Consider the following 26,168-nt stretch of genomic DNA (forward strand, 5'->3'; position numbering starts at 1 on the left):
CTCCTATGAATTCTTCATCTCACCACTTTTGTAATGTTTGTGATTAAACTGTAAGATTTCAGGTGATGTTTACTCACAATATGTGAAATGTTGGACCAATAAATGCAACTGAGATTACTTGGAATTTTTATTTGAAGTTGTATGCCAAGATTTTTATTACAGTGCAATGAATAAACATCTTCAAAAGCGGAAGCAGTGACTTCTTTATTTTTGCAGTAGTTTAACACATTTTTTTTTTTTAAAACGATGTAGCGGCACAAGAACAGTAAAAATAACATATTTAAACTAAATCTCATCTTTCACATCGCTGCTTTTTGTTATTTATATTTAAGTTCCCTGTTTACAGCTTTAAGACTTTTATTTCTGGTGTACATGTGAGATGCAGATTACTTATCGCAGTACAACAGCTGTACGAAGTCTGAACACAAATATGAACTGTGATATTATCATAACTGACTGAAGCCTGTGAGCTGCAGGGCGTTAAGGGCCTGTTAACATCAACATCTTGAAAAAGCAAAAAGTAAAGTTACAGTATGAGATCCCCAAACTGAAATCAGTTTGTCTTCACTTGAGCGTAGAGCTCCTCTGGACCACCAGCTGTGTGCGTAACGCTCCTCTCTACCTTCAACACTTGGACCTGTGCGTACACCGTCTCCTGCTGCTGTCCGCCGTCCTGCACTGAGACGGTGAGACGTTCAGGTCTCTGCCTGGAGAAGCTGACATCTTCATAATGGATGTCCTCCTCTTTTATATTGACCGGCACTTGAAGAGCAAACTCCTCCCTTGTTTGACTCTGAGGGGAAAATGTACTGAATTAGAAATGTTGGGAGATGAATCCGTCATCATCAGGTCCGATGTATCAACTGCATCAATGCTTCTGTTGCATTTCACTGTAAATGGGTCAGAAATTAGAGAGCTAATGTCACATTTGTTAAGTTAACACACCTCACAGTTATTTAATATTTGGTTCAAACAGCTGATGAACATCGACCTGCTCTTCAATGGTTTACAGTTAGTTACTGAGCAGATTTAAAGTACTTCTGCTGGTGTATAAATCTGGCCTGGTGTGAACCCGAATCTATTTCACTGCATGAATACAGGTCTGCAAACAACCCCGATGGTTTGTAGTTGTTCCATCCAGAGTTGGGCGGAGACCTCGGGTTAATTTCAACCAATCAGCTCGCGCCTAAACCGGCCGCCACTCATACGCACTAACGACTTGCTAACAGGCTGTTGTGTCACATTTTCTATGTCTCTGCTCAGTAACCTCAATAATGTTCTGCTTACTATTCACATCATTTACATTCGTAGAGTGCAATTAAAACAGTGCAGCACTGTACACCAAAAAGTTTCGCATTTTCTCACCTGAGTCTGTTGACGAGTTGAATATTTGAACTTGAACCAGCTGGAAAACATGAGAGAGCTGTCATAGTAATTATATATAGAGTGAGAGAGTAAAGGTTGGTATAAAACATACATTATTCAATGTGCATCAGTGACAAACATCTTATTGAAATCAACTGGTGGAGGTTGTGGGGGAAACTAAAGGAGGACTGACGTTTATAAATCAAACAGCAAGTCGCCTACAAAAAACAACTTGCATGACATGTTTGTTTGATGGTAAACAAATTTAATGTGAGGAACCAAATTTCCATATCACCTATTTATGATGCTCTCACCTTAAACACCTTCAACATTCAGATGCTTTAATTTATGATACTTACCAAATACAGACAACCAGTAGGAGAATAATGACAGTGCTCCCTGTAATAAGTAGAAGCTGTAGTAGAAAGCTCCCTGTTCCTGGAAAAATGAGACTAAGTGACTAAAAGAATACAGACAAAATACTTGGAAAAGTTAATATATCTATGTAAATAAATTGGGTTTTCACTGATTTTATATTAATATAGTAAAATGCTATATAATAGATTAAAACAAAACATAATTGACCTATACAGCAGCAGAAGAGAAGAGAGCAGATTCAGTTCTGCATTTACCTGCATTATTCACTTGAATCCACGATGACGTCTGATTACCAAAAATATTTGCGGCCACACAGTAATAACTTTCTGTATCTGTCTCACTGGTCATCTTGAAGCTGTAAATCTCTCCTTCAGCTACTTTCATGGGTCCATCTGTGCTGCTCTTGAACCAGGTGAAGCTGCTGACGGGAGGCTTGGCTCTGCTGGAGCAGGTGAGATTCACCGAGCTGCCTGCTGACACCAAACCTGATGGACTGATGGATGCTGAGGTGTTTTTAGGAGCATCTGAGGAGAAAGTGGCAGATTTTATTCATTAGAAACAGCTGACATGAATCATGACGTGCTGACAGGATCCAGTAACAAACTCTGGTCGTCTCACATGAAACATTGAGAGTCACTTCTGTCTCTGCTGTCTTGAAATCTCCTTCATTCACAGGATATCTGGCAGAGCAGCTGATGTTGTTTCCATCATGTGAGTCTGACAGAGTGACGGTCTCCTGGATTTTAGTTGTAAAGGTTCCATCTGTGTTTTCCTCCATGTTGTTGTGAGAGTCTTGTTGGAGAGTCCAGGTGAGTTGAGGAGGGGAGTGTGGACAGGGAGTGAAAGCTGAGCAGGTGATAGTGACAGACTTCTTCTCCTTCAGATCACCTGAGATTTCAATTCTGGGTTTCCAAGGAGAATCTGTGGTTTCAGATGAAACAGATTTTACACAGTAATATAAAGCACATTTACTAGACACTAGACAAATAACAAAGACTTGGCCAAACACTGTCCATTATTTGATCCTACACGTAAAAAAGTAATGATAAATGTGAAGGATTGAAGATATTGAAATCAAAGATTGTTTAATGTATACTGTGTCCCAGCAGGATCTTCACTGATATTGCTGATAATCCTACAGTTCATGTTTAATTTCACAGTGTAGATTATATTCATGGTATTTGTTCCTTTAAATTAAAACCTCTTTTGATTTCACTTTTTATTCTGAACAACAATATAATAGATTAATAAAAACAAAACTTTGTTACCTTTAACTGTTATTTGAAGAGGATCACAAACAGCTGTTGACCTGAACGGCCAGTTCATAATTCTGAAGAAGTATTTGTCTGAATGATTTGTACTTAAATTAGAGAACAGAGTGGTGCAGTTTGTTTCATTCAAGTTTCCAGTAATTTTCATTGGATATTTGGAAACTTTCCCACTATTGTTGAAAACTACGTTATGTTTACTGGTCCAGAAATTTGTATGATTTTTAATCCACACTCCAAAGATTTCTCTTGTGCTGTTAAATGATGATGTCGATGGTGTCGATGGTTTTGGTGTAAAAGAACAAGGGATTTGCAAACAGGATCCACTCAGTGCTTCCATCTGCTTTGGTGCAGTGATGGTGAGGTTTGCACGACAATCAGCCAAAACACCTGTAAAATCAGAAGAATGATTAACACAAGTTCTTTATATATAAACTACAATCCTGCAACATGTATGAGTCCTTTAAAAAAAGTCCTTTCAAATATTAGAAATTTTGAATGATGCGAGTCTGTAAATAAAAGTGAGTGAACAAACAGCTCACCTGGAAGAAAGAAGACACTCAGTAACATGTTGACTGTCACCACGTTCACAGACAGAGCTGCCAGGAAATTCATCTCCAGACTGCAAAAAGAAGAAAACCATGTTGTATTTTAGTGTCTTAATCAAAGAACAATTTTAACAAAGTATTGACATTTTTAAAGCAACATCAAATTCACACATTCAAACCAGAAAATTTCCCCAAACAACCAGATGTTTGCTTTAGAAATGACGATTACTAACATCTGTTGAAAGTTTTCAAAATTTCAGAATCTCAATCACCCAAATTACTTCTTGATGTTACAGTTTAAATTTTACAGAAACAGCCAGAAATTTATTTGTGATTTATTTCAGTAAAACTAATTCATAAAATATAAAATGAGTTTTTGCTCAGGTGAAAAAAAATTAAAAAATGTAGTTTTCTTACCGAATGAATCTGCAGCTCAAACGGAGAAAGAAGTTGAGTTGTTCAGCCGCCGATCAAATAACCAACTTCCCTGTTTGTTTGCTGTCATGTAAAAGCAAAGAGACTTGTTGTTCCACGAAGTCTTCATCCTTCCTGCTCCGACTCTGTCAAAGAGGAAGTCACCTTTTTGGGGCATCTTGAGCTCAGCAGGGTGTGAATGACGTATTCATTCTCAAACATGGTTTTAATCACATGTCTGACCTTCATCTGTCTGCTGAACAGTAGATTTAACAGTCAGATGTGTAATATGTTGAACATGTTTAGTTTAGTTTGAACGAACTGCTGTTTCTTCTGCAGGAAATCTGTTTTAACATGAATGTAACTTGTGTTGCTTTTTAAACTCTGCTAACTAAAGAAGATTTATATTTGTAGTTCCCTGTTAACTATTGATGATTACAAGGATGACAGATTATAATTTATTGAACTATGAACATTTCAATGTCTCCTGGTGACACAAACTCCTGAATTTAGTTTAAATGGCATCAAATCAAAGAAAACAAAACTCTCGTTGATGCTACGTTTCTTATATTTAAATGAAGTGTGTTTTGCTTTCAGAGCACCTGACGAGCTTGAAGGAAAAATGACTGACTGCAGATCAGATGAGGAATTTGTTGAATTTTTCTCAGATGTTAATGAGAAATATTATTAGAAAAATTTGAGAGCTGTGAACTTCATGCAGTGCAGAGTTAAAGTGTTTGATTATTTTTCACGTGTCAATAAATTTCAGCCAACAAACAGAAGCAAAGACTTTCATATAAATGAATAAAAACCAAATGTGATCAATATAAATAATTCTTGTGTCGACATGATGAAGAAACTTATGAAACAACGTGGCTGCAGTCACAGTGAGAATCCTGCAGAACACAAAGAACCAACTTCCTGTTTACTTGAAGGACTCAACTTTTTCTAATGAAGTCATCATCATTCATCCAACCACTTCTCTATGACACCTACACACACACACACACACATGGAAACACACACACACACACACACACACACACACACACACAGACACACCATTTTAGCTTTAATCAGGTGTTTGTTTCATTGTTAACAGAGACTTATTATCATTAGTCCCATTTGAAGTGTGCAATGAACAGTTGTAGTGTATACAGTGCCACCTAGTGGTAAACCAAAGCGATGTCATGTTTGGAAATGGGTCGACACGGTTGCATAAAAAAAGATTTCTTGTACTAAAAGTTACTCCAAGTGACCAAAAATAAAGGTTTTCTAAGAATTTTAACTTAATGTTCAGAGTAGATCATTTTAAAGATAAAAGTTATTCACATCATTTTGTGGTGAAAAACTGTGATGAGCAGGGAGGAGGACTTTTTTTGCGAAAGTAAGATTTATAAGAAATATTCTTCGAACACTGAATGACAGTAAGTTGATGAAACACTGAAGATTATATAATGCTTTGATTATGTTTGTGGTTGAAATCATTAGAAACACGCTCACTTCTCCAACTTAATGCAATAACATAACAACACCAGAGTTGAAAGTGATCACAGCAATGAGATATTTATCAGTTGTAAAAATGCTGCAGTGCAGCAGTGATGACTCGAGTCTGTCACATCCTTCATCAGCAGAGAGCAAACAAACACTTGCAGCACTTTCACAGCCTCTTAATAGGATGCAGTTCATTTCATTTCCACTGGAGGTCACTGTCCGTTCTGTGCCCGATAACACAGAGCTTTTTATTTTATTAGCCAATCACATCTTTTAGAAGGACGTATCCTACCTAGCAACGGTGTCAGCTACATCTCACTAAGATAAGGGTTTCAGAGTTGCTCTAAGAAGTTTACTAACTCACTCTTAAGACCACTTTGCTCAACATTTTTTTGAAGTTTGGAGCTCGCTGAGAGGAACTGTTTGTGAAGATCAGACACAGTATGAACTGAGATAAACAGCAGACAGCAGATAAGTTCTGGATCCAATCTCTCACATTAAATAACACTATGAACGCTGAAGGTAGAACAAACTGTCCTCTTTCTACACAGGAAGCTCGACACCCTGCGCTCACCCCAACTCCCGCTTCTGCGCCCCGGCGGCTCAGTGTCCCATCATCGACCCCCAGTGGGAGAGCGAGGAGGGCGTTCCCATTGACGCCATCATCTTCGGTGGCAGGAGGCCTGAAGGTTGGTGTCGACGACACAGATGAAGAGGTTTTTTTACTTTGACCTCGTATTAGAATTAGAGGGAAAAAGAAGCAGTAAAAATGTGGAGAATCCTTCTTTTCTTTCTTTGTTTCTACAGGTAGATTATTTCTAATTAGACAGTTTTTATATCCTGGAAAAGCTTTTGAAGTGACTTCAAGTATTTAAGTACACTGTGCACGGTCTGCCTGATGCAACACGATGTTTCTGTCTTCTTCTTTAACGTAATATAAGTTTGAGTCATTACAGCATAAACACCAGTTTCATATCAGCACAAGAACATTTATAACGGACAGAAGCTGTGCAGTAAACATGATGAAATGCTGATGTTGTCAGGAGTCCCTCTGGTCTACGAGTCTTTCAACTGGCAGCACGGTGTGTTCGTCGGAGCCTCGATGAGGTCAGAGGTCACAGCAGCTGCTGAGCATAAAGGTACGAAAATCCACATGATGCTCTGTTGAGCTTCAGGTTGATCCAGAATCCTTCTGTTGATGATGTATTTTAAGACAATGGTCAGACACGGACTTTAAATGAACTTTTCATGAATCAAACGAGCTCGACGTCAATCTAAAAACCTGCAGAGGTTTCTTCACCCGTGAAGCTAAAAAGTTCATTTTAAATAATCATTTTACATTTGACAACCTGTTTTTATACATTTTGGATACATGCATGATTGTATCTCGCTCTGAGTTGTGTTGTTTCCTTTCACCTCTCCAGGGACTGCAGATAGAAATGAGCTCGTAGCTAGATGTGGTACAAAGCATCTTTTTGAGATGAATGTATTTTGTACATGCTCCCTCTTATAAATAAACTCAATAAACTAAACTGAAGCTTCATCACATTTACAAAGTATTCAACTGTTTTTCCTTCAGGCAAGATGATCATGCACGACCCCTTCGCCATGCGTCCGTTCTTCGGCTACAACTTTGGCGACTACCACGCTCACCGGCTGAGCATGCAGAGCCGAAAGGCGCCGACTCACCTGCCCAAGATCTTCCACGTCAACTGGTTCAGGAAAGACCCGGCGAGCGGCGCCTTCCTCTGGCCCGGCTTCGGCGAAAACGCCCGCGTGCTGGAGTGGATCTTCAAGCGCTGCGGCAGGGAGAGGGAGGACGAGGCGGCCAAGAAGAGCATCATCGGCTGGCTGCCGGTCGACGGCGCCATCGAAACCAAAGGCCTCGGCGGCAAGGTGGATATGGGCGCCCTGTTCGACGTGCCCGAGCCTTTCTGGCAGAAGGAGACCAAGGAGCTGAGAGCCTACTTCACCCAGCAGGTCGGAGCCGACCTGCCGGCTCAGGTGGAGGCCGAGCTGAAGGCGCTGGAGGACAGAGTGCACAGTTAAAACCCTGCTGACAGGAAGTACAGCAGAAGAAGGGAGGGAGACACAGGAGTCGGATCAGAACCAGAGACACTGACCGGGTTTACATACAGAGAGAAATGTGGAGCTTAGAAAGGCTTTTTACAGGTGAGCATCAAAACTGATGACCAGGTGGAGATACAAGCCACAAACATGGCAGCAGCTCCTATAAGAGCCTCGCTGCTCAGCCAGAATAATACAGAACTTATTCAATCACTAGTTAACCTTCTCTGTGCATGAAAACTCAGTCCGTGACCGCTGCCCTTCTCTGCATGAAGAGAAATCTGTTAGGAAAACCAAATGTACACTGCAACACCAACCTTACTTCACACTAATGCTGCAACACTTTGAGGGACCGGTGGCTGCGAGGGACGTGAATGTTCGGGTTTCCCAGAGAGAGAAGCTCATGTCACTACCTCCATTCACTCACAACTCCCGGCGTGGTGCTGGAGTACAATCAACCTCGTAGTGCCTTTTTGAACCAGGCAGCGTCCAGGCTGCGAGTGTTTACAGGCTGACGACCAAAGACCGTTTTTAAGGATAAATTCTGAAAGGGCAGATAAAGTTTGAACACTTTTACTAAATAAACGTTTTGAATTACATTTTCAATACGTTATCAACTGAGTCTCACCAGATATTGCCCTTTATTTTAAATTGAGTGTGATATTACAAAAATAAAAGTGAGAACATTGTAGTCCAGGACTCCTATGAATTCTTCATCTCACCACTTTTGTAATGTTTGTGATTAAACTGTAAGATTTCAGGTGATGTTTACTCACAATATGTGAAATGTTGGACCAATAAATGCAACTGAGATTACTTGGAATTTTTATTTGAAATTGTATGCCAAGATTTTTATTACAGTGCAATGAATAAACATCTTCAAAAGCGGAAGCAGTGACTTCTTTATTTTGGCAGCAGTTTAACACGTTTTTTTTTTTAAAGGACGTAGCGGCACAAGAACAGTAAAAATAACATTTCAACTGAATCTAATCTTTCACATCGCTGCTTTTTGTTATTTATATTTAAGTTCCCTGTTTACAGCTTTAAGACTTTTATTTCTGGTGTACGTGTGAGATGCAGATTACTTATCGCAGTACAACAGATGTACGAAGTCTGAACACAAATATGAACTGTGATATTATCATAACTGACTGAAGCCTGTGAGCTGCAGGGCGTTAAGGGCCTGTTAACATCAACATCTTGAAAAAGCAAAAAGTAAAGTTACAGTATGAGATCCCCAAACTGAAATCAGTTTCTCTTCACTTGAGCGTAGAGCTCCTCTGGACCACCAGCTGTGTGCGTAACGCTCCTCTCTACCTTCAACACTTGGACCTGTGCGTACACCGTCTCCTGCTGCTGTCCGCCGTCCTGCACTGAGACGGTGAGACGTTCAGGTCTCTGCCTGGAGAAGCTGACATCTTCATAATGGATCTCCTCCTCTTTTATATTGACCGGCACTTGAAGAGCAAACTCCTCCCTTGTTTGACTCTGAGGGGAAAATGTACTGAATTAGAAATGTTGGGAGATGAATCCGTCATCATCAGGTCCGATGTATCAACTGCATCAATGCTTCTGTTGCATTTCACTGTAAATGGGTCAGAAATTAGAGAGCTTATGTCATATTTGTTAAGTTAACACACCTCACAGTTATTTAATATTTGGTTCAAACAGCTGATGAACATCGACCTGCTCTTCAATGGTTTGAAGTTAGTTACTGAGCAGATTTAAAGTACTTCTGCTGGTGTATAAATCTGGCCTGGTGCGAACCCGAACCTATTTCACTGCATGAATACAGGTCTGCAAACAACCCCGATGGTTTGTAGTTGTTCCATCCAGAGTTGGCGGAGACCTCGGGTTAATTTCAACCAATCAACTCGCGCCTAAACCGGCCGCCACTCTTCCACCGCTGCCACCTCCAAAACACTTTTTCCTGCGTACAGACATCGACTGTATATGTTCAGCATATTTTTAAAGTTGTTTTGAATGAACGCCAGCAGCGTGACGGGCCGCTGAGTGTTCAGCTTGTTATTCCGGTCACCGAGAGATCGTCTCTGTCACCAGCCGTCCAATCACAGTGAAGAGGAGGCGGGACAGACGCACTAACGACCGACACTGGCCGGTGATTGGTCCGCCTTTCAGCGTGGCTGGGTAATCAGAAACAAGTCTAATTACCAGTCGGTTACAACAACGAAGAAAACTGAAGCTGTGAGTCACAGTTGGTTCATCCAGACTACTATAAATCATGTAAAAGCCTAAAATAATAAATGTGTCTGATGTGCATGAGGACTAGTTGCTACTGTTCTTAAACCAGCTTCCTGATGGCATCCAGAAACGGACAGAAACAGTCGACTGATGTTTGGCTTGTTCAATCTTTTATGGGTTGTTGCTCAACGTTTCCACCCACAGTGTTGCTAACAGGCTGTTGTGTCACACTTTCTATGTCTCTGCTCAGTAACCTCAATAATGTTCTGCTTACTATTCACATCATTTACATTCGTAGAGTGCAATTAAAACAGTGCAGCACTGTACACCAAAAAGTTTTGCATTTTCTCACCTGAGTCTGTTGATGAGTTGAATATTTGAACTTGAACCAGCTGGAAAACATGAGAGAGCTGTCATAGTAATTATATATAGAGTGAGAGAGTAAAGGCTGGTATAAAACATACATTATTCAATGTGCATCAGTGACAAACATCTTATTGAAATCAACTGGTGGAGGTTGTGGGGGAAACTAAAGGAGGACTGACGTTTATAAATCAAACAGGAAGTCGCCTACAAAAAACAACTTGCATGATATGTTTGTTTGATGGTAAACAAATTTAATGTGAGGAACCAAATTTCCATATCACCTATTTATGATGCTCTCACCTTAAACACCTTCAACATTCAGATGCTTTAATTTATGATACTTACCAAATACAGACAACCAGTAGGAGAATAATGACAGTGCTCCCTGTAATAAGTAGAAGCTGTAGTAGAAAGCTCCCTGTTCATGGAAAAATGAGACTAAGTGACGAAAAGAATACAGACAAAATACTTGGAAGAGTTAATAGATTTATATAAATAAATTGGGTTTTCACCGATTTTATATTAATATAGTAAAATGCTCTATAATGGATTAAAACAAAACATAATTGAACTATACAGCAGCAGAAGAGAAGAGAGCAGATTCAGTTCTGCATTTACCTGCATTATTCACATGAATCCACGATGACGTCTGATTACCAAAAATATTTGCGGCCACACAGTAATAACTTTCTGTATCTGTCTCATTGGTCATCTTGAAGCTGTAAATCTCTCCTTCAGCTACTTTCATGGGTCCATCTGTGCTGTTCTTGAACCAGGTGAAGCTGCTGACGGGAGGCTTGGCTCTGCTGGAGCAGGTGAGATTCACCGAGCTGCCTGCTGACACCAAACCTGATGGACTGATGGATGCTGAGGTGTCTTTAGGAGCATCTGAGGAGAAAGTGACAGATTTTATTCATTAGAAACAGCTGACATGAATCATGACGTGCTGACAGGATCCAGTAACAAACTCTGGTCGTCTCACATGAAACATTGAGAGTCACTTCTGTCTCTGCTGTCTTGAAATCTCCTTCATTCACAGGATATCTGGCAGAGCAGCTGATGTTGTTTCCATCATGTGAGTCTGACAGAGTGACGGTCTCCTGGATTTTAGTTGTAAAGGTTCCATTTGTGTTTTCCTCCATGTTGTTGTGAGAGTCTTGTTGGAGAGTCCAGGTGAGTTGAGGAGGGGAGTGTGGACAGGGAGTGAAAGCTGAGCAGGTGATAGTGACAGACTTCTTCTCCTTCAGATCACCTGAGATTTCAATTCTGGGTTTCTGAGGAGAATCTGTGGTTTCAGATGAAACAGATTTTACACAGTAATATAAAGCACATTTAGTAGACACTAGACAAATAACAAAGACTTGGCCAAACACTGCAAATTATTTGATCCTACACTTAAAAAGTGATGATAAATGTGAAGGATTGAAGATATTAAAATCAAAGATTGTTTAATGTATACTGTGTCCCAGCAGGATCTTCACTGATACTGCTGATAATCCTACAGTTCATGTTTAATTTCACAGTGAAGATTATATTCATGGTGTTTGCTCTTTTAAATTAAAACTTCTCCTTATTTCACATTTTATTCTGAACAATATAGATTAATACAAACAAAACGTCGTTACCTTTAACTGTTATTTGAAGAGGATCACAAACAGCTGTTGCCCTGAACGGCCAGTTCATAATTCTGAAGAAGTATTTGTCTGAATGATTTGTACTTAAATTAGAGAACAGAGTGGTGCAGTTTGTTTCATTCAAGTTTCCAGTAATTTTCATTGGATATTTGGAAACGTTCCCACTACTGTTGAAAACTACATTATGTGGACTGGTCTGGATATTTGGATTATTTTTAATCCACACTCCAAAGGTTTCTCTTATGCTGTTAAATGATGATGTCGATGGTGTCGATGGTTTTGGTCTAAAAGAACAAGGGATTTGCAAACAGGATCCACTCAGTGCTTCCATCTGCTTTGGTGCAGTGATGTTGAGGTCTGTATGATAAAGACAAGCAGCCAAAACACCTGTAAAATCAGAAGAATGATTAACACAAGTTCTTTATATATAAACTACAATCCTGCAACATGTATGAGCCCTTTAAAAAATGTCCTTTCAAATATTAGAAAGTTTGAATGATGCGAGTCTGTAAATAAAAGTGAGTGAACAAACAGCTCACCTGGAAGAAAGAAGACACTCAGTAACATGTTGACTGTCACCACGTTCACAGACAGAGCTGCCAGGAAATTCATCTCCAGACTGGAAAAAGAAGAAAACCATGTTGTATTTTAGTGTCTTAATCAAAGAACAATTTTAACAAAGTATTGACATTTTTAAAGCAACATCAAATTCAGACGTTCAAACCAGAAAATTTCCCCAAACAACCAGATGTTTGCTTTAGAAATGGCGATTACTAACATCTGTTGAAAGTTTTCAAAATTTCAAAATCTAAATCACCCAAATTGACTTCTTGATGTTACAGTTTAAATTTTACAGAAGCAGCCGGAAATTTATTTGTGATTTATTTCAGTAAAACTAATTCATAAAATATAAAATGTGTTTTCGCTCAGGTGAAAAAATAAAAAAATGTAGTTTTCTTACCGAATGAATCTGCAGCTCAAATGGTGAAAGAAGTTGAGTTGATCAGCCGCCGATCAAATAACCAACTTCCCTGTTTGTTTGCTGTCATGTAAAAGCAAAGAGACTTGTTGTTCCACGAAGTCTTCATCCTTCCTGCTCCGACTCTGTCAAAGAGGAAGTCACCTTTTTGGGGCATCTTGAGGTCAGCAGGGTGTGAATGACGTATTCATTCTCAAACATGGTTTTAATCACATGTCTGACCTTCATCTGTCTGCTGAACAGTAGATTTAACAGTCAGATGTGTAATATGTTGAACATGTTTAGTTTAGTTTGAACGAACTGCTGTTTCTTCTGCAGGAAATCTGTTTTAACATGAATGTAACTTGTGTTGCTTTTTAAACTCTGCTAACTAAAGAAGATTTATATTTATAGTTCCCTGTTAACTATTGATGATTACAAGGATGACAGATTATAAATGATTGAACTATGAACATTTCAATGTCTCCTGGTGACACAAACTGATGACTTTAGTTTAAATGGCATCAAATCAAAGAAAACAAAACTCTCGTTGATGCTACGTTTCTTATATTTAAATGAAGTGTGTTTTGCTTTCAGAGCACCTGACGAGCTTGAAGGAAAAATGACTGACTGCAGATCAGATGAGGAATTTGTTGAAGTTTTCTCAGATGTTAATGAGAAATATTATTAGAAAAAGTTGAGAGCTGTGAACTTCACGCAGTGCAGAGTTAATGTGTTTGATTATTTTTCACTTGTCAATGAATTTCAGCCAAAAAACAGAAGCAAAGTCTTTCATATAAATGAATAAAAACCAAATGTGATCAATAGAAATAATTCTTGTGTCGACATGATGAAGAAACTTATGAAACAACGTGGCTGCAGTCACAGTGAGAATCCTGCAGAACACAAAGAACCAACTTCCTGTTTACTTGAAGGACTCAACTTGTTCTCATGAAGTCATCATCATTCATCCAACCACTTCTCTATGACACCTACACACACACACACACACACACACACACACACACACACACACACTTTATATTTGATAACATTTTTAGTATCAAAACTACATTAAACTTGCACCACACCGACTCACTGAACACCTGAGCACCGAGGATTCATGTCTATCAGCAGATCAGTCAGTAAATGTACACTTCTTCTTCTTCTTCTTCTTCTTCTTCTTCATGCTCTTCATCACCAATATCTACTTTTAACTGTCCTGTTGTCAATTATTGTAAACAAAGAAACACAAAGTGAGGAAATTGCTTTTACCTTAAATTTATTGAAAGAAACGTGAATAGAAGACAAAACACGCCAAATTTACAGATTATTGATGAAGTTGTGTTTAATTTTGAGTTTCCTACATAAAAGGAAGAAAACATGAACTTTGTTTGAGCTCCACAGAGAAACAAGAACTTTATATTACAAAGATTTTATCTTAAAATGTTCCTCTTTAGTTCACCTTCTACAAAGCAGTATTATGTCATATGTACAGGCCTGGATGATGCTGTGATCCACTAAAATATCATAAATAACATGTGCAGACAGAAATAAGAGATAAAGATAATAAATCAGTCTGTTGACGAAGAGCTCGACATCTTCCTCCTCTCCTTGTAGCTTCATGATGCCTGAACCTCGACCATGTTGACAGAGTCTGCTTCTTTTGTGTCCTGTTGAAACCAAACACACACACACGCGCACACACACACACACACACACACACACACACACACACACACATACACCATCGGTCACTAATTACCAGTCGGTCACAACAACGAAGAAAACTGAAGCTGTGAGTCACAGTTGGTTCATCCAGACTACTATAAATCATGTAAAAGCCTAAAATAATAAATGTGTCTGATGTGCATGAGGACTAGTTGCTACTGTTCTTAAACCAGCTTCCTGATGGCATCCAGAAACGGACAGAAACAGTCGACTGATGTTTGGCTTGTTCAGTCTTTTGTGGGTTGTTGCTCAACGTTTCCAACCACAGTGTTGCTAACAGGCTGTTTTGTCACATTTTCTATGTCTCTGCTCAGTAACCTCAATAATGTTCTGCTTACTATTCACGTCATTTACATTCGTAGAGTGCAATTAAAACAGTGCAGCACTGTACACCAAAAAGTTTTGCATTTTCTCACCTGAGTCTGTTGACGAGTTGAATATTTGGACTTGAACCAGCTGGAAAACATGAGAGAGCTGTCATAGTAATTATATATAGAGTGAGAGAGTAAAGGCTGGTATAAAACATACATTATTCAATGTGCATCAGTGACAAACATCTTATTGAAATCAACTGGTGGAGGTTGTGGGGGAAACTAAAGGAGAACTGACGTTTATAAATCAAACAGCAAGTCGCCTACAAAAAACAACTTGCATGACATGTTTGTTTGATGGTAAACAAATTTAATGTGAGGAACCAAATTTCCATATGACCTATTTATGATGCTCTCACCTTAAACACCTTCAACATTCAGATGCTTTAATTTATGATACTTACCAAATACAGACAACCAGAGGGATGAGAGTAATGAAAGTACTCTTCACAATAAGTAGAAGCCATAGTGGAAAGCTCCCTGTTCCTGGAAAAATGAGACTAAGTGACTAAAAGAATACAGACAAAATACTTGGGAAAGTTAATAGATTTAAGTAAATAAATTGGGTTTTCACTGATTTTATATTAATATAGTAAAATGCTCTATAATGGATTAAAACAAAACATAATTGAACTCTACAGCAGCAGAAGAGAAGAGAACAGATTCAGTTCTGCATTTACCTGCATTATTCACTTGAATCCACGATGACGTCTGATTACCAAAAATATTTGCGGCCACACAGTAATAACTTTCTGTATCTGTCTCATTGGTCATCTTGAAGCTGTAAATCTCTCCTTCAGCTACTTTCATGGGTCCATCTGTGCTGTTCTTGAACCAGGTGAAGCTGCTGACGGGAGGCTTGGCTCTGCTGGAGCAGGTGAGATTCACCGAGCTGCCTGCTGACACCAAACCTGATGGACTGATGGATGCTGAGGTGTCTTTAGGAGTATCTGAGGAGAAAGTGACAGATTTTATTCATTAGAAACAGCTGACATGAATCATGACGTGCTGACAGGATCCAGTAACAAACTCTGGTCTTCTCACATGAAACATTGAGAGTCACTTCTGTCTCTGCTGTCTTGAAATCTCCTTCATTCACAGGATATCTGGCAGAGCAGCTGATGTTGTTTCCATCATGTGAGTCTGACAGAGTGACGGTCTCCTGGATTTTAGTTGTAAAGGTTCCATCTGTGTTTTCCTCCATGTTGTTGTGAGAGTCTTGTTGGAGAGTCCAGGTGAGTTGAGGAGGGGAGTGTGGACAGGGAGTGAAAGCTGAGCAGGTGATAGTGACAGACTTCTTCTCCTTCAGATCACCTGAGATTTCAATTCTGGGTTTCCAAGGAGAATCTGTGGTTTCAGATGAAACAGATTTTACACAGTAATATAAAGCACATTTACTAGACACTAGACAAATAACAAAGACTTGGCCAAACACTGTAAATTATTTGAACCTACACATAAAAAAGTGATGATAAATGTGAAGGATTGAAGATATTAAAATCAAAGATTGTTTAATGTATACTGTGTCCCAGCAGGATCTTCACTGATACTGCTGATAATCCTACAGTTCATGTTTAATTTCACAGTGAAGATTATATTCATGGTGTTTGCTCTTTTAAATTAAAACTTCTCCTTATTTCACGTTTTATTCTGAACAATAATATAATAGATTAATAAAAACAAAGCTTTGTTACCTTTAACTGTTATTTGAAGAGGATCACAAACAGCTGTTGACCTGAACGGCCAGTTCATAATTCTGAAGAAGTATTTGTCTGAATGATTTGTACTTAAATTAGAGAACAGAGTGGTGCAGTTTGTTTCATTCAAGTTTCCAGTAATTTTCATTGGATATTTGGAAACTTTCACACTACTGTTGAAAACTATGTTATGTTTACTGGTCCAGAAATTTGTATGATTTTTAATCCACACTCCAAAGGTTTCTCTTGTCCTGTTAAATGATGATGTCGATGTTGTCGATGGTTTTGGTCTAAAAGAACAAGGGATTTGCAAACAGGATCCACTCAGTGCTTCCATCTGCTTTGGTGCAGTGATGGTGAGGTTTGCACGACAAGCAGCCAAAACACCTGTAAAATCAGAAGGATGATTAACACAAGTTCTTTATATATAAACTACAATCCTGCAACATGTATGAGTCCTTTAAAAAATGTCCTTTCAAATATTAGAAAGTTTGAATGATGCGAGTCTGTAAATAAAAGTGAGTGAACAAACAGCTCACATGGAAGAAAGAAGACACTCAGTAACATGTTGACTGTCACCACGTTCACAGACAGAGCTGCCAGGAAGTTCATCTCCAGACTGGAAAAAGAAGAAAACCATGTTGTATTTTAGTGTCCTAATCAAAGAACAATTTTAACAAAGTATTGACATTTTTAAAGCAACATCAAATTCAGACATTCAAACCAGAAAATTTCCCCAAACAACCAGATGTTTGTGTTAGAAATGACGATTACTAACATCTGTTGAAAGTTTTCAAAATTTCAGATTCTAAATAACCCAAATTGACTTCTTGATGTTACAGTTTAAATTTTACAAAAGCAGCCGGAAATTGATTTGTGATTTATTTCAGTAAAACTAATTCATAAAATTTAAAATGAGTTTTCACTCAGGTGAAAAAATAAAAAAATGTAGTTTTCTTACCGAATGAATCTGCAGCTCAAACGGAGAAAGAAGTTGAGTTGATCAGCCGCCGATCAAATAACCAACTTCCCTGTTTGTTTGCTGTCATGTAAAAGCAAAGAGACTTGTTGTTCCACGAAGTCTTCATCCTTCCTGCTCCGACTCTGTCAAAGAGGAAGTCACCTTTTTGGGGCATCTTGAGCTCAGCAGGGTGTGAATGACGTATTCATTCTCAAACATGGTTTTAATCACATGTCTGACCTTCATCTGTCTGCTGAACAGTAGATTTAACAGTCAGATGTGTAATATGTTGAACATGTTTAGTTTAGTTTGAACGAACTGCTGTTTCTTCTGCAGGAAATCTGTTTTAACATGAATGTAACTTGTGTTGCTTTTTAAACTCTGCCAACTAAAGAAGATTTATATTTGTAGTTCCCTGTTAACTATTGATGATTACAAGGATGACAGATTATAAATGATTGAACTATGAACATTTCAATGTCTCCTGGTGACACAAACTGCTGACTTTAGTTTAAATGGCATCAAATCAAAGAAAACAAAACTCTCGTTGATGCTAAGTCATCATCATTCATCCAACCACTTCTCTATGACACCTACACACACACACACACACGCACACACACACACAATTTATACTTGACAACATTTTAGTATCAAAACTACATTAAACTTACACCACACCGACTCACTGAACACCTGAGCACCGAGGATTCATGTCTGTCAGCAGATCAGTCAGTAAATGTACACTTCTTCATGCTCTTCATCACCAACATGTACTTTTAACTGTCCTGTTGTCAATTATTGTAAACAAAGAAACACAAAGTGAGGAAATTGTTTTAACCTTAAATTTATTGAAAAAAAAACGTGAATAGAAGACAAAACATGCAAAATTTACACATTATTGATGAAGGTAGGTAGGTAGGTAGGTATGGTAGGTATTTACTTTATTAATCCCTGAGGGGAAATTTTTTTGCTACAGCAGCATACAGAAGCAATAAAATAATAATAGAAATAATAGAATAAAATAATAGAATAGAATATAATAATAGAAAAGCAATAAAATAGCAGTAAATAGCAGTAAAAAAATATAAATATAAAATGCACAGTATATACAGTACAGTATATATCTATATATATTATATACAAACAAACCAAGAAACACAGTCAACAGTGTTTTTGTTGTGTGATGGATTTTGCCAGAGGTGAGTTATTGTACAGTCTTATTGTGGTCGGCAGGAATGATCTCCTGTATCTGTCCTTGAGACAGCGGAGCTGGAGGAGTCTTTTGGAGAAAGTGCTCCGCTGTCCCTGCAGCAGGTGGTGGAGAGGGTGGTCAGGATGATCCAATATGGATAATAGTTTGTTCAGCGTCCTCCTCTCCACCACCTTTTCCAGGCTGTCCAGTTTGTAGCCGATGATGGAGCCGGCCTTCTTAACCAGTTTATTTAAGTCTGTTGGTGTCTCCGGCTCCAATGCTGCTCCCCCAGCAGACCACAGTGAAGTACAGTGCACTGGCCACAACAGACTGGTAAAACATCTCCAACATCTTGCTGCACACATTGAAGGATCGAAGTTTCCTCAAGAAAAAGAGTTGACTCATCACCTTCTTGTAGACAGCGTTGATGTTGGTCTTCCAGTTCAGTCTGTTGTCGATGGACACACCCAGGTACTTGTACTCCTCAACCATGTCCACCTCCTCTCCCAGAATTCTCAGCGGTTGTGGAGCCGTCGTCTTCCTCCTGAAGTCGACCACCATCTCTCTGGTCTTGGCCAAGTTCAGGAGCAGGTGATTTCTTCCCACCAACACCACAAAGTCCTCCACTACTGCCCTGTACTCATCCTCCCGTCCATCCCTTATACACCCGACCACTGCAGAGTCATCAGAGAACTTCTGCAGATGGCAGGACTCTGAGTTGTACTGGAAGTCAGTGGTGTATAAGGTGAACAGAAAGGGAGACAGAACAGTTCCCTGAGGAGCTCCAATACCACTGACCACCGTATCAGACAGCACACTGCCCAGACGGACAAACTGTGGTCTGCCTGTCAGGTAGTCAGTGATCCAGGAGACGGTGGACGCGTCCACCCCCACCACCCGCAGCTTCTCACTCAGCAGCAGTGGTTGGATGGTGTTGAATGCACTGGAGAAATCAAAGAAAGTGATTCTCACAGATTCACCGGTTCCATCCAGGTGAGACTGAGCTCGTTGCAGCAGGTAGATGATGGCGTCGTCCACTCCCACACGAGGCTGGTACGCAAATTGCAGAGGGTCCAGAGAAGATTTCACCAGCGGCCTGAGGTGGGCCAAGACCAGCGTCTCCAGCACCTTCATCACATGAGATGTGAGGGCAACCGGTCGGTAGTCGTTGAGGCCAGATGGAGTCGTCTTCTTCAGTACAGGAACCAGGCAGGACGTCTTCCACAGCACCGGGACTTCCTCCTGCTTCAGGCTCAGGTTGAAGAGGTGTTGTAGGACCTCAGCCAGCTGGACGGCGCAGGTCTTCAGGACCACGGGGCTGACGCCATCAGGTCCTGCAGCCTTGCGCTGGTGGATTCTCTCCAGCTGTCTCCTAACCTGGCCAGTCGTCACAGAGAGGGGGGGGGGGGGTGTCGATGGAGGAAGAGCCCTTTGAGATTGAGGGCTCTATGCAGTTCACCAGGGGGCGCAGAGGGGGGAGGGAGGGAGGCAGCAGAGGTGTTTGGGAGGTGTGAGGTGAACTGAACCTGTTGAAGAAACAGTTTAGCTCATCGGACCTCTCCAGGGAGCCCCCTGGTTGTCCCTCTCCAGGTTCCCCCTGGTTGTCCCTCTCCAGGTTCCCCCTGGTTGTTCCTCTCCAGGGAGCCCCCTGGTTGTCCCTCTCCAGGTTCCCCCTGGTTGTCCCTCTCCAGGTTCCCCCTGGTTGTCTCTCTCTCCCCTTGAAGCCAGTAATCCCCTTCATACCGGTCCACACCTCCCTCACGTTGTTCTGCTGGACTTTGGCCTCCAGCTTCCTCCTGAAGGAGTCCTTGCACTCTCTCATCTTCTCCTTCAGGTGGCGCTGCACTCTCCTGAGCTCGTCCCTGTCCCCAGACCTGAAAGCTGCTTTCTTCTTATTAAGAAGCACCTTCAGGTCACTGGTGATCCACGGCTTGTTGTTGGGGAAGCAGTGTACAGTCCGGGATGGTACGGTGGTGTGTTCACAGAATTTGATGTATTCTGTGATACAGTCCGTCATGCTGTTGATGTCCTCCCATGTGGTCCACACAGCACATCCCAGTCCGTGGACTCAAAGCAGTCCTGCAGGGCTTCTTTAGCCTCCTGTGTCCACCTCCTCACAGTCCTGGTGGTCACAGGCTGCCTCTGTACCAGAGGAACATACTTGGGAGTCAGCAGGACCAGGTTGTGATCTGATCTACCAAGGGGGGGAAGGGCAGTAGTACTGTATGCACCATGGCATTAGCATACAGTAGGTCCAGAGTTTTATTGTCCCGGGTGGGGCAGTTCACATACTGGTGCAAAGTTGGCAGTACTTTATCCAGACTGGTTAAAGTCTCCAGTAACTGCCAAAAATGCACCGGGATGCTTAGTCTGCAGTTTAGCCACAGTGGAGTAGATGGTGTCCACTGCTGCCTCTACGTCAGCTGATGGAGGAACATACACAGCGATAACAATGGCGGACGTGAACTCCCTCAGTAAATAATAAGGACGCATCCCCACGACTAGAAGTTCAATGTCCGGGATACAGAAACGTTCCTTCACACACACACGTGGTCGGGATTACACCACCTCTCGTTCACATAGACTGCAATCCCTCCACCTTTCTTCTTGCCGCTCCGAACAACGTCTCCGTCCGCCCGAACAGTCCTGAAGCCGGGTACGGCCGCGCTGTGGTCCGGGAGATGTGAGTGCAGCCACGTCTCGGTGAAACACATGATGCTGCCCTCCCGGTACTCTCTCTGGGTCTTTACCAGCGCCGAGCTCGTCCGTCTTGTTAACCAACGACCTCACGTTCCCCATTAAGATCTCCGGTACCGATGGTTTATATTTCCTCCTTTCCGCCTTCAGCTGAGCTCCAGCTCTGCAACCCCGACGTCTTCTCCGAAGTTCATCGGGGATCTCAGGCCTCTCTCCGGGCAGCAGCAGTAGAGGTCGACTCAGCGATCAGCTGATCACGAGAGTAAACAATAACAGAGCCCCCAGCCAGAAACGTGGAAAAATTACGGTCCATTGTCTGACCGTTAACTTAACACACGAGAGAAAGAAAAAACAACTCCGAAGAGAGAAGAAAGGTTTAAAAAATACTAATAAACAACACACTCGGGGAGGAGCTGCTGCAACAGGCTGCTGCTCGCGCTATGCCATCTACAACAACGCCCCGCTTCATGGACCCATATTTAACATGCCCTCACACATCCCACCTGTAAGTACCTCCTGTTATTTCAAGCACTGGTCGACATATGCACTCAGGATGTTTGAGGCTAAAGTTTGTCCGGCCCGGGTTTCTTGTTAACTGATAACAGAGAAACGGCGGTTTGGACATAGAGCAAGACATCCAAAATGGAGGCCGAACCATAGTCTGGTTACGGCCTTAAAGGCGAGATGAAACAGTCAAATTAGATAAGCTTTGTAAATGGGATATGGTTGACCATAATATTATATAATTCTTAATGTGATAATGGTAATACTCCAACTAATTACATATGATGCACATTACATGCACGACTAAAAGCGGCTGCATTTTATACAGAATTTGAATCTCACTGAAGTGAGAGATGATTTTTTTTTTTGACTGAATATTTGAAGGTTAACGAACAATATTGCTTATTTTTTAATGTTCTTAAGTTAATGGGAAAAAAAATTCCAGTATTTTTGTCATATTGTCAAGAATGTAAATAGTATTATTAATTTTGAAATGCCACTTGTTTGTTTTCCAGTATCAGGGAGGGATGCTGCCACAGTTGCAGGTGTGTTATAACCAGCACATGATGACGGCGCCTCCACAGAACCCGGCTCTCTATATGGGCGCCATGAATGGTCCAGCCGGTTCTGCAGGTTGCTCTTCCTGGCCCACCGGCTCAGTACAGTCTGCTGTGCCCAACACACCCCAGGTGACCAGCTGGCCTATGCCACCTGAGGTCGACCCATGTAATCGCCTCGGTGCCCTTAATCCGCCAACTGTTCCCCCGTCAACAATGTTGGCAACAATATTGGCTTCGAGAGCAGAGATGTGAGCAACCATAACTCCTTCAATCCTGCCATGATGTACAACCCCAGCCTGTAGTGAATTTTTGAGCTCACCAGTGTACACGCTTTTCTGTAAATATCATCTGACTTGTATACAAGAATCTCCTCCAGAAGTTTCCTGACTTGTAATTGAGGTAATTTTTATCCTGCCACATAGGCCTTGTTCTAACTTGTGTTTTACTGAATTTTATTGTGAACTTTTTTTTTTGAACTTTGAACTTTTTTTTAAACTTTTGTGTTTCCTTAACGTAGGTCACTGTGTTTTTTTGCCCTTAAGGTCAATAGACGTGTCCAAGTTAGATGGATCTTTTTTTTTTTTTTTTTTAACGTGTCAAGTAGTTGCAGTTGCTGACTATGTAATGCTCATTAATTTGTAATCACTGAATTGGAATGACAAACAAATACATTTGCCAAAAAAAATTAAAAATATGTATTTGCCAAAAAAATACATACTACACTATAAGTGTGAGACTTGTCTTTTTTGTTGTTGAAATGTGATTCATGTTGGCAGGGTATAAATACATTTCCAGAAGATAGGAGACAAAAAAGATGTTTGCTGACAAATGTATTGAAAAGCATTTTATTGAAAAGACTATATTTACATCAGAACCAAATTCACAGTCAGTGGTGACCTTAGAATACAATTACAATATTGCTCCCATCACCAACAGCTCTTCAACCTACCAGGCATTGTTCCTCTTATCTACTGCAGGGCTGGTGCAAAACAATGTTATATTGGAACAGGCTGCTATGGTCAAGTGTGTGTGAAGGAAGGGGGTGGGGGTGGGGGTGGGGGGGAGTATCGGAGCAAGTAACAACACTTGCTGCATAATTGATCAAAACTACAGTGAGTCATCTGTCTCAATAGTTGGTTAATATGGAGACTATAGAACATTTAGCTCCTGTCCTGCTTATATAGATACTGAAGTAGCAACCAGAGCAGGTGATGTCACACTGCATCGTACAATGTATTCAATGCATTCACTTGTATATCATACATTTCACCCATTCACTCCTGATGAGATAAAATCATCCCTTTGTCCTAAAATATTCCATTTTATCCTTAAAATCCATGATGATCTCACCACCCCAATTGTCCTTCATTTGTCCGTCCACCCAGCTATCCCTTATTCAAAAATGACGGTAGTTCAACTCCCTTCAAATCAAGGTAAAGGCCCCTGTGTCTCCTCCCATTAACACAATAGGAGGTGTTTGTTGTGTGTGAGTGAAAGAGCAAAAGAAAACAATGAAGATTGTCCATGTGTGCGATGAGGAAATATGTTTACAGCTGTGTGTGTGTGTGTGTGTGTGTGTGTGTGTGTGTGTACATATGTCTAGTCCATCTTGAGACTCCGGTAGATGTAACAGATAAATGCCAGTGAGGCCCAGAAGGACACGCTGCCCAGCATTAGTGAGAAGACGAGCGCTGTGAGCAGAGAGTAGCCGAAGAACTCTGTGCTCTGCACCAGGCCGCTCATAGACGACCGATTCCTATAGTAGAAAACCGAGTAGACGAAGATGAAGAGGCCGGTTGAGCCGGTGCTCAGCACGCTCCGCCACCACCACCGGTAGTACTCGCCTGACAGCAGGAAGTAGGTCAGCGCCACCGAGATGCAGGCACCCACTGAGACGAGGATGGCGAAGACGCACAGCAGGATGCCATAGAGGGTGTAGTGCTCTCTGCCCCAAACGGTGGTGAAGATGTAGTACAGCTCCACAGAGATGGCACTGTGGGCAAGAATTCATGCAAAGTAGGCTTTAGTGTGAGAATCTGGAAATTAACAGGCAATATTTTCGTTTTTATTTGTGTGGTTCAATAGTATGAATAATAATCTAAAATGATCAGCCATGACGACACAAACCTATCACTTTGAAGTTTTACTCTCTTAAGCATCTTTCTGAAGCACTACCAACAACAGGCTGCTTTTTGTCTTTGCTTTTAAGATGCAAAGATATGAACGACCCTCTCTCCTGATTGGCTGACTTTTGAGTGGCACACGTCCCGGCCAATCACAGATTTTCTTCAATCTTGTTGCTTGCCAAGAACTCCACAGAATGATCGCCTTGTTTTCTTCCACATTAAATTTGGAAAGTGGGCCACACTGAGGATTGACAAGTGACATGATCACAAACTTGTGAAAAAGTTTCTGGATACGAGCGGTGTGTATTTCTCAGTGGACTGACAGTTTTGATGTTTTCACTCTATTTGTAGATGTAGCTTTTTAATATAAAAAAAAAAGCATCGGAAATCTAAATTTATACAAATATATATGATACAAAACGGGTCCTTTAAATATGAATAAAGAGTATAAGTTATGAATGAACTTTAAATAGTTCATAAATAATTTGAAGCCCTAAACATGCTGTCTTTTAATCAAATTTGTTAACTTTGCTCTTCATCTTTTTATTTCCTTGCCCTTCAACTGTGCACTCTTGAGAGGAAATACTAAATGCTATTCAATTTTCTGGGCTCACCTGAAGGGTAGGAAGCCGCCGATGGCCATGTGTACGACCGGGTGTTTGTACCAGGGCTGTGTGGGAATCTGCCGGGGGATGTTACGCGTGCGGCACGGCGCCTGGAAGCTGCCAGCTCGGTTCTTTCCCACAATGCCGCCGGTGACGGTGAGGGGGAAGCCCACCAGCACCCAGGCGCCCAGCAGGAGGAGCACGGTGGTGGCCGGCAGAGCCTGCGTGGAGCCGCTCCACCAGTGGATCGAGTTCACTACACTCCAGGTGAGGAACAGAGGAGCTGCAGGAACAAATGACCGAGTGAAAACAAGACCAGCATTGATTTTAATCAGTCCACGTACCGCTGCCTCAAAGTGTTGCAGAGCTGTCTAAAATGTAACGACAAAAAATGGATCCATTACTTGGTAAAGCAGAAGTTGAACTGGCCTGAAGGAATTTGTTTTCAAATAACTTTCTGTTTCTAAAGTACCAGAAAAGAAAGCGCGAATGCTGTTAAAACATTATAGATAAATAAATAATGAACTGAGCAGGCTTGTCATATTGCACAGTTAATTATTAAATACCGCAATAACAAACAAGAGGTGCTCTACCTAGCCAGCCAAAAACTCCAACTGAAAATATGAGAAGAAGTAATCCTTTACGTCTGGTAAAGTCAGTTTATCGCCGATACTTTAAAGTAAAAGGAAAAGCCTTTGAGACAGGCCTTGTGATATTGGGCTATAATAAACTCTAACATTCATCACACTTGTTAATCCTCAATGATACGTACAATGCCTGTGGTGAGTCAATGAATAACCTGTGAAAACATTGATAAGTAAAAGAACATTTAGAGCTACAACTGCACTACTGAAGTTTTAGAAACATATTTATGAAGGAACAGATTCAGAACATCCCACTTCTTGCTTGCAGACAATCTAGCAAGGTGCATCCATGTCTTTTATTTCCTCTTCTAAAACAAGGCGTGACACACACACACACACACACACACACACACACACACACACACACTGCAAACAAACACTTG

General features: G+C 40.9%; 3 protein-coding genes and 1 pseudogene across 3 annotated transcripts; 2 read left to right on the plus strand and 2 right to left on the minus strand.

The window, feature by feature from the left end:
• Positions 1-751: 751 nt before the first annotated feature.
• LOC138199181 (B-cell receptor CD22-like) lies at positions 752-13,892 on the minus strand. Its single transcript, XM_069151120.1, has 6 exons — positions 13,850-13,892; positions 11,728-12,093; positions 2,362-2,664; positions 1,998-2,267; positions 1,366-1,803; positions 752-793 (listed from the first exon to the last, which is right to left on the minus strand). Exons 1-5 carry the CDS (start codon positions 13,890-13,892, stop codon positions 1,721-1,723), a joined length of 1,065 nt encoding a protein of 354 aa, XP_069007221.1. The 3' UTR covers positions 752-793; positions 1,366-1,720.
• On the plus strand, positions 5,395-8,055 carry LOC138199572 (phosphoenolpyruvate carboxykinase [GTP], mitochondrial-like). Its single transcript, XM_069151752.1, has 4 exons — positions 5,395-5,400; positions 5,994-6,156; positions 6,511-6,606; positions 7,047-8,055. The coding sequence occupies exons 1-4, from the start codon at positions 5,395-5,397 to the stop codon at positions 7,514-7,516; spliced, it is 735 nt and encodes a 244-aa protein (XP_069007853.1). The 3' UTR covers positions 7,517-8,055.
• A 154-nt stretch (positions 13,893-14,046) lies between the features above and the next one.
• Positions 14,047-17,965, minus strand: LOC138199396 (B-cell receptor CD22-like). Its single transcript, XM_069151451.1, has 8 exons — positions 17,455-17,965; positions 17,033-17,112; positions 16,491-16,880; positions 15,841-16,143; positions 15,477-15,746; positions 15,201-15,282; positions 14,842-14,881; positions 14,047-14,367 (listed from the first exon to the last, which is right to left on the minus strand). The coding sequence occupies exons 2-8, from the start codon at positions 17,103-17,105 to the stop codon at positions 14,317-14,319; spliced, it is 1,209 nt and encodes a 402-aa protein (XP_069007552.1). The 5' UTR covers positions 17,106-17,112; positions 17,455-17,965; the 3' UTR covers positions 14,047-14,316.
• A 6,765-nt stretch (positions 17,966-24,730) lies between these two features.
• LOC138199182 (phosphoenolpyruvate carboxykinase [GTP], mitochondrial-like) overlaps positions 24,731-26,168 on the plus strand; it is a 3,988-nt pseudogene continuing 2,550 nt past the window's right edge.

Source organism: Embiotoca jacksoni, unplaced genomic scaffold (genome assembly GCF_022577435.1).
Source record: "Embiotoca jacksoni isolate LCO1_2020_lvr unplaced genomic scaffold, fEmbJac1.0.p SCAF_17, whole genome shotgun sequence".
In the NCBI taxonomy this organism is placed as follows: Eukaryota; Metazoa; Chordata; class Actinopteri; family Embiotocidae; genus Embiotoca; species Embiotoca jacksoni.

Coding starts and splice junctions, on each gene's coding strand:
- LOC138199572 (XM_069151752.1), top strand. Junction 6,157..6,510: donor CGGTGGCAGGAGGCCTGAAG/GTTGGTGTCGAC, acceptor TGATGTTGTCAG/GAGTCCCTCTGGTCTACGAG. Junction 6,607..7,046: donor AGCAGCTGCTGAGCATAAAG/GTACGAAAATCC, acceptor TTTTTCCTTCAG/GCAAGATGATCATGCACGAC.
- LOC138199181 (XM_069151120.1), bottom strand. CDS start 13,892: ATGAAGAGCATGAAGAAGAAGAAGAAGAAGAAGAAGAAGAAGT. Junction 12,094..13,849: donor GAAGAAGAAGAAGAAGAAGT/GTACATTTACTG, acceptor TTTATCATACAG/ACCTCAACATCACTGCACCA. Junction 1,804..1,997: donor GATTCAAGTGAATAATGCAG/GTAAATGCAGAA, acceptor TCATTTTTCCAG/GAACAGGGAGCTTTCTACTA.
- LOC138199396 (XM_069151451.1), bottom strand. CDS start 17,105: ATGAACTTCCTGGCAGCTCTGTCTGTGAACGTGGTGACAGTCAACATG. Junction 15,283..15,476: donor GATTCAAGTGAATAATGCAG/GTAAATGCAGAA, acceptor TCATTTTTCCAG/GAACAGGGAGCTTTCCACTA. Junction 14,368..14,841: donor CAACTCGTCAACAGACTCAG/GTGAGAAAATGC, acceptor TGGTTTCAACAG/GACACAAAAGAAGCAGACTC.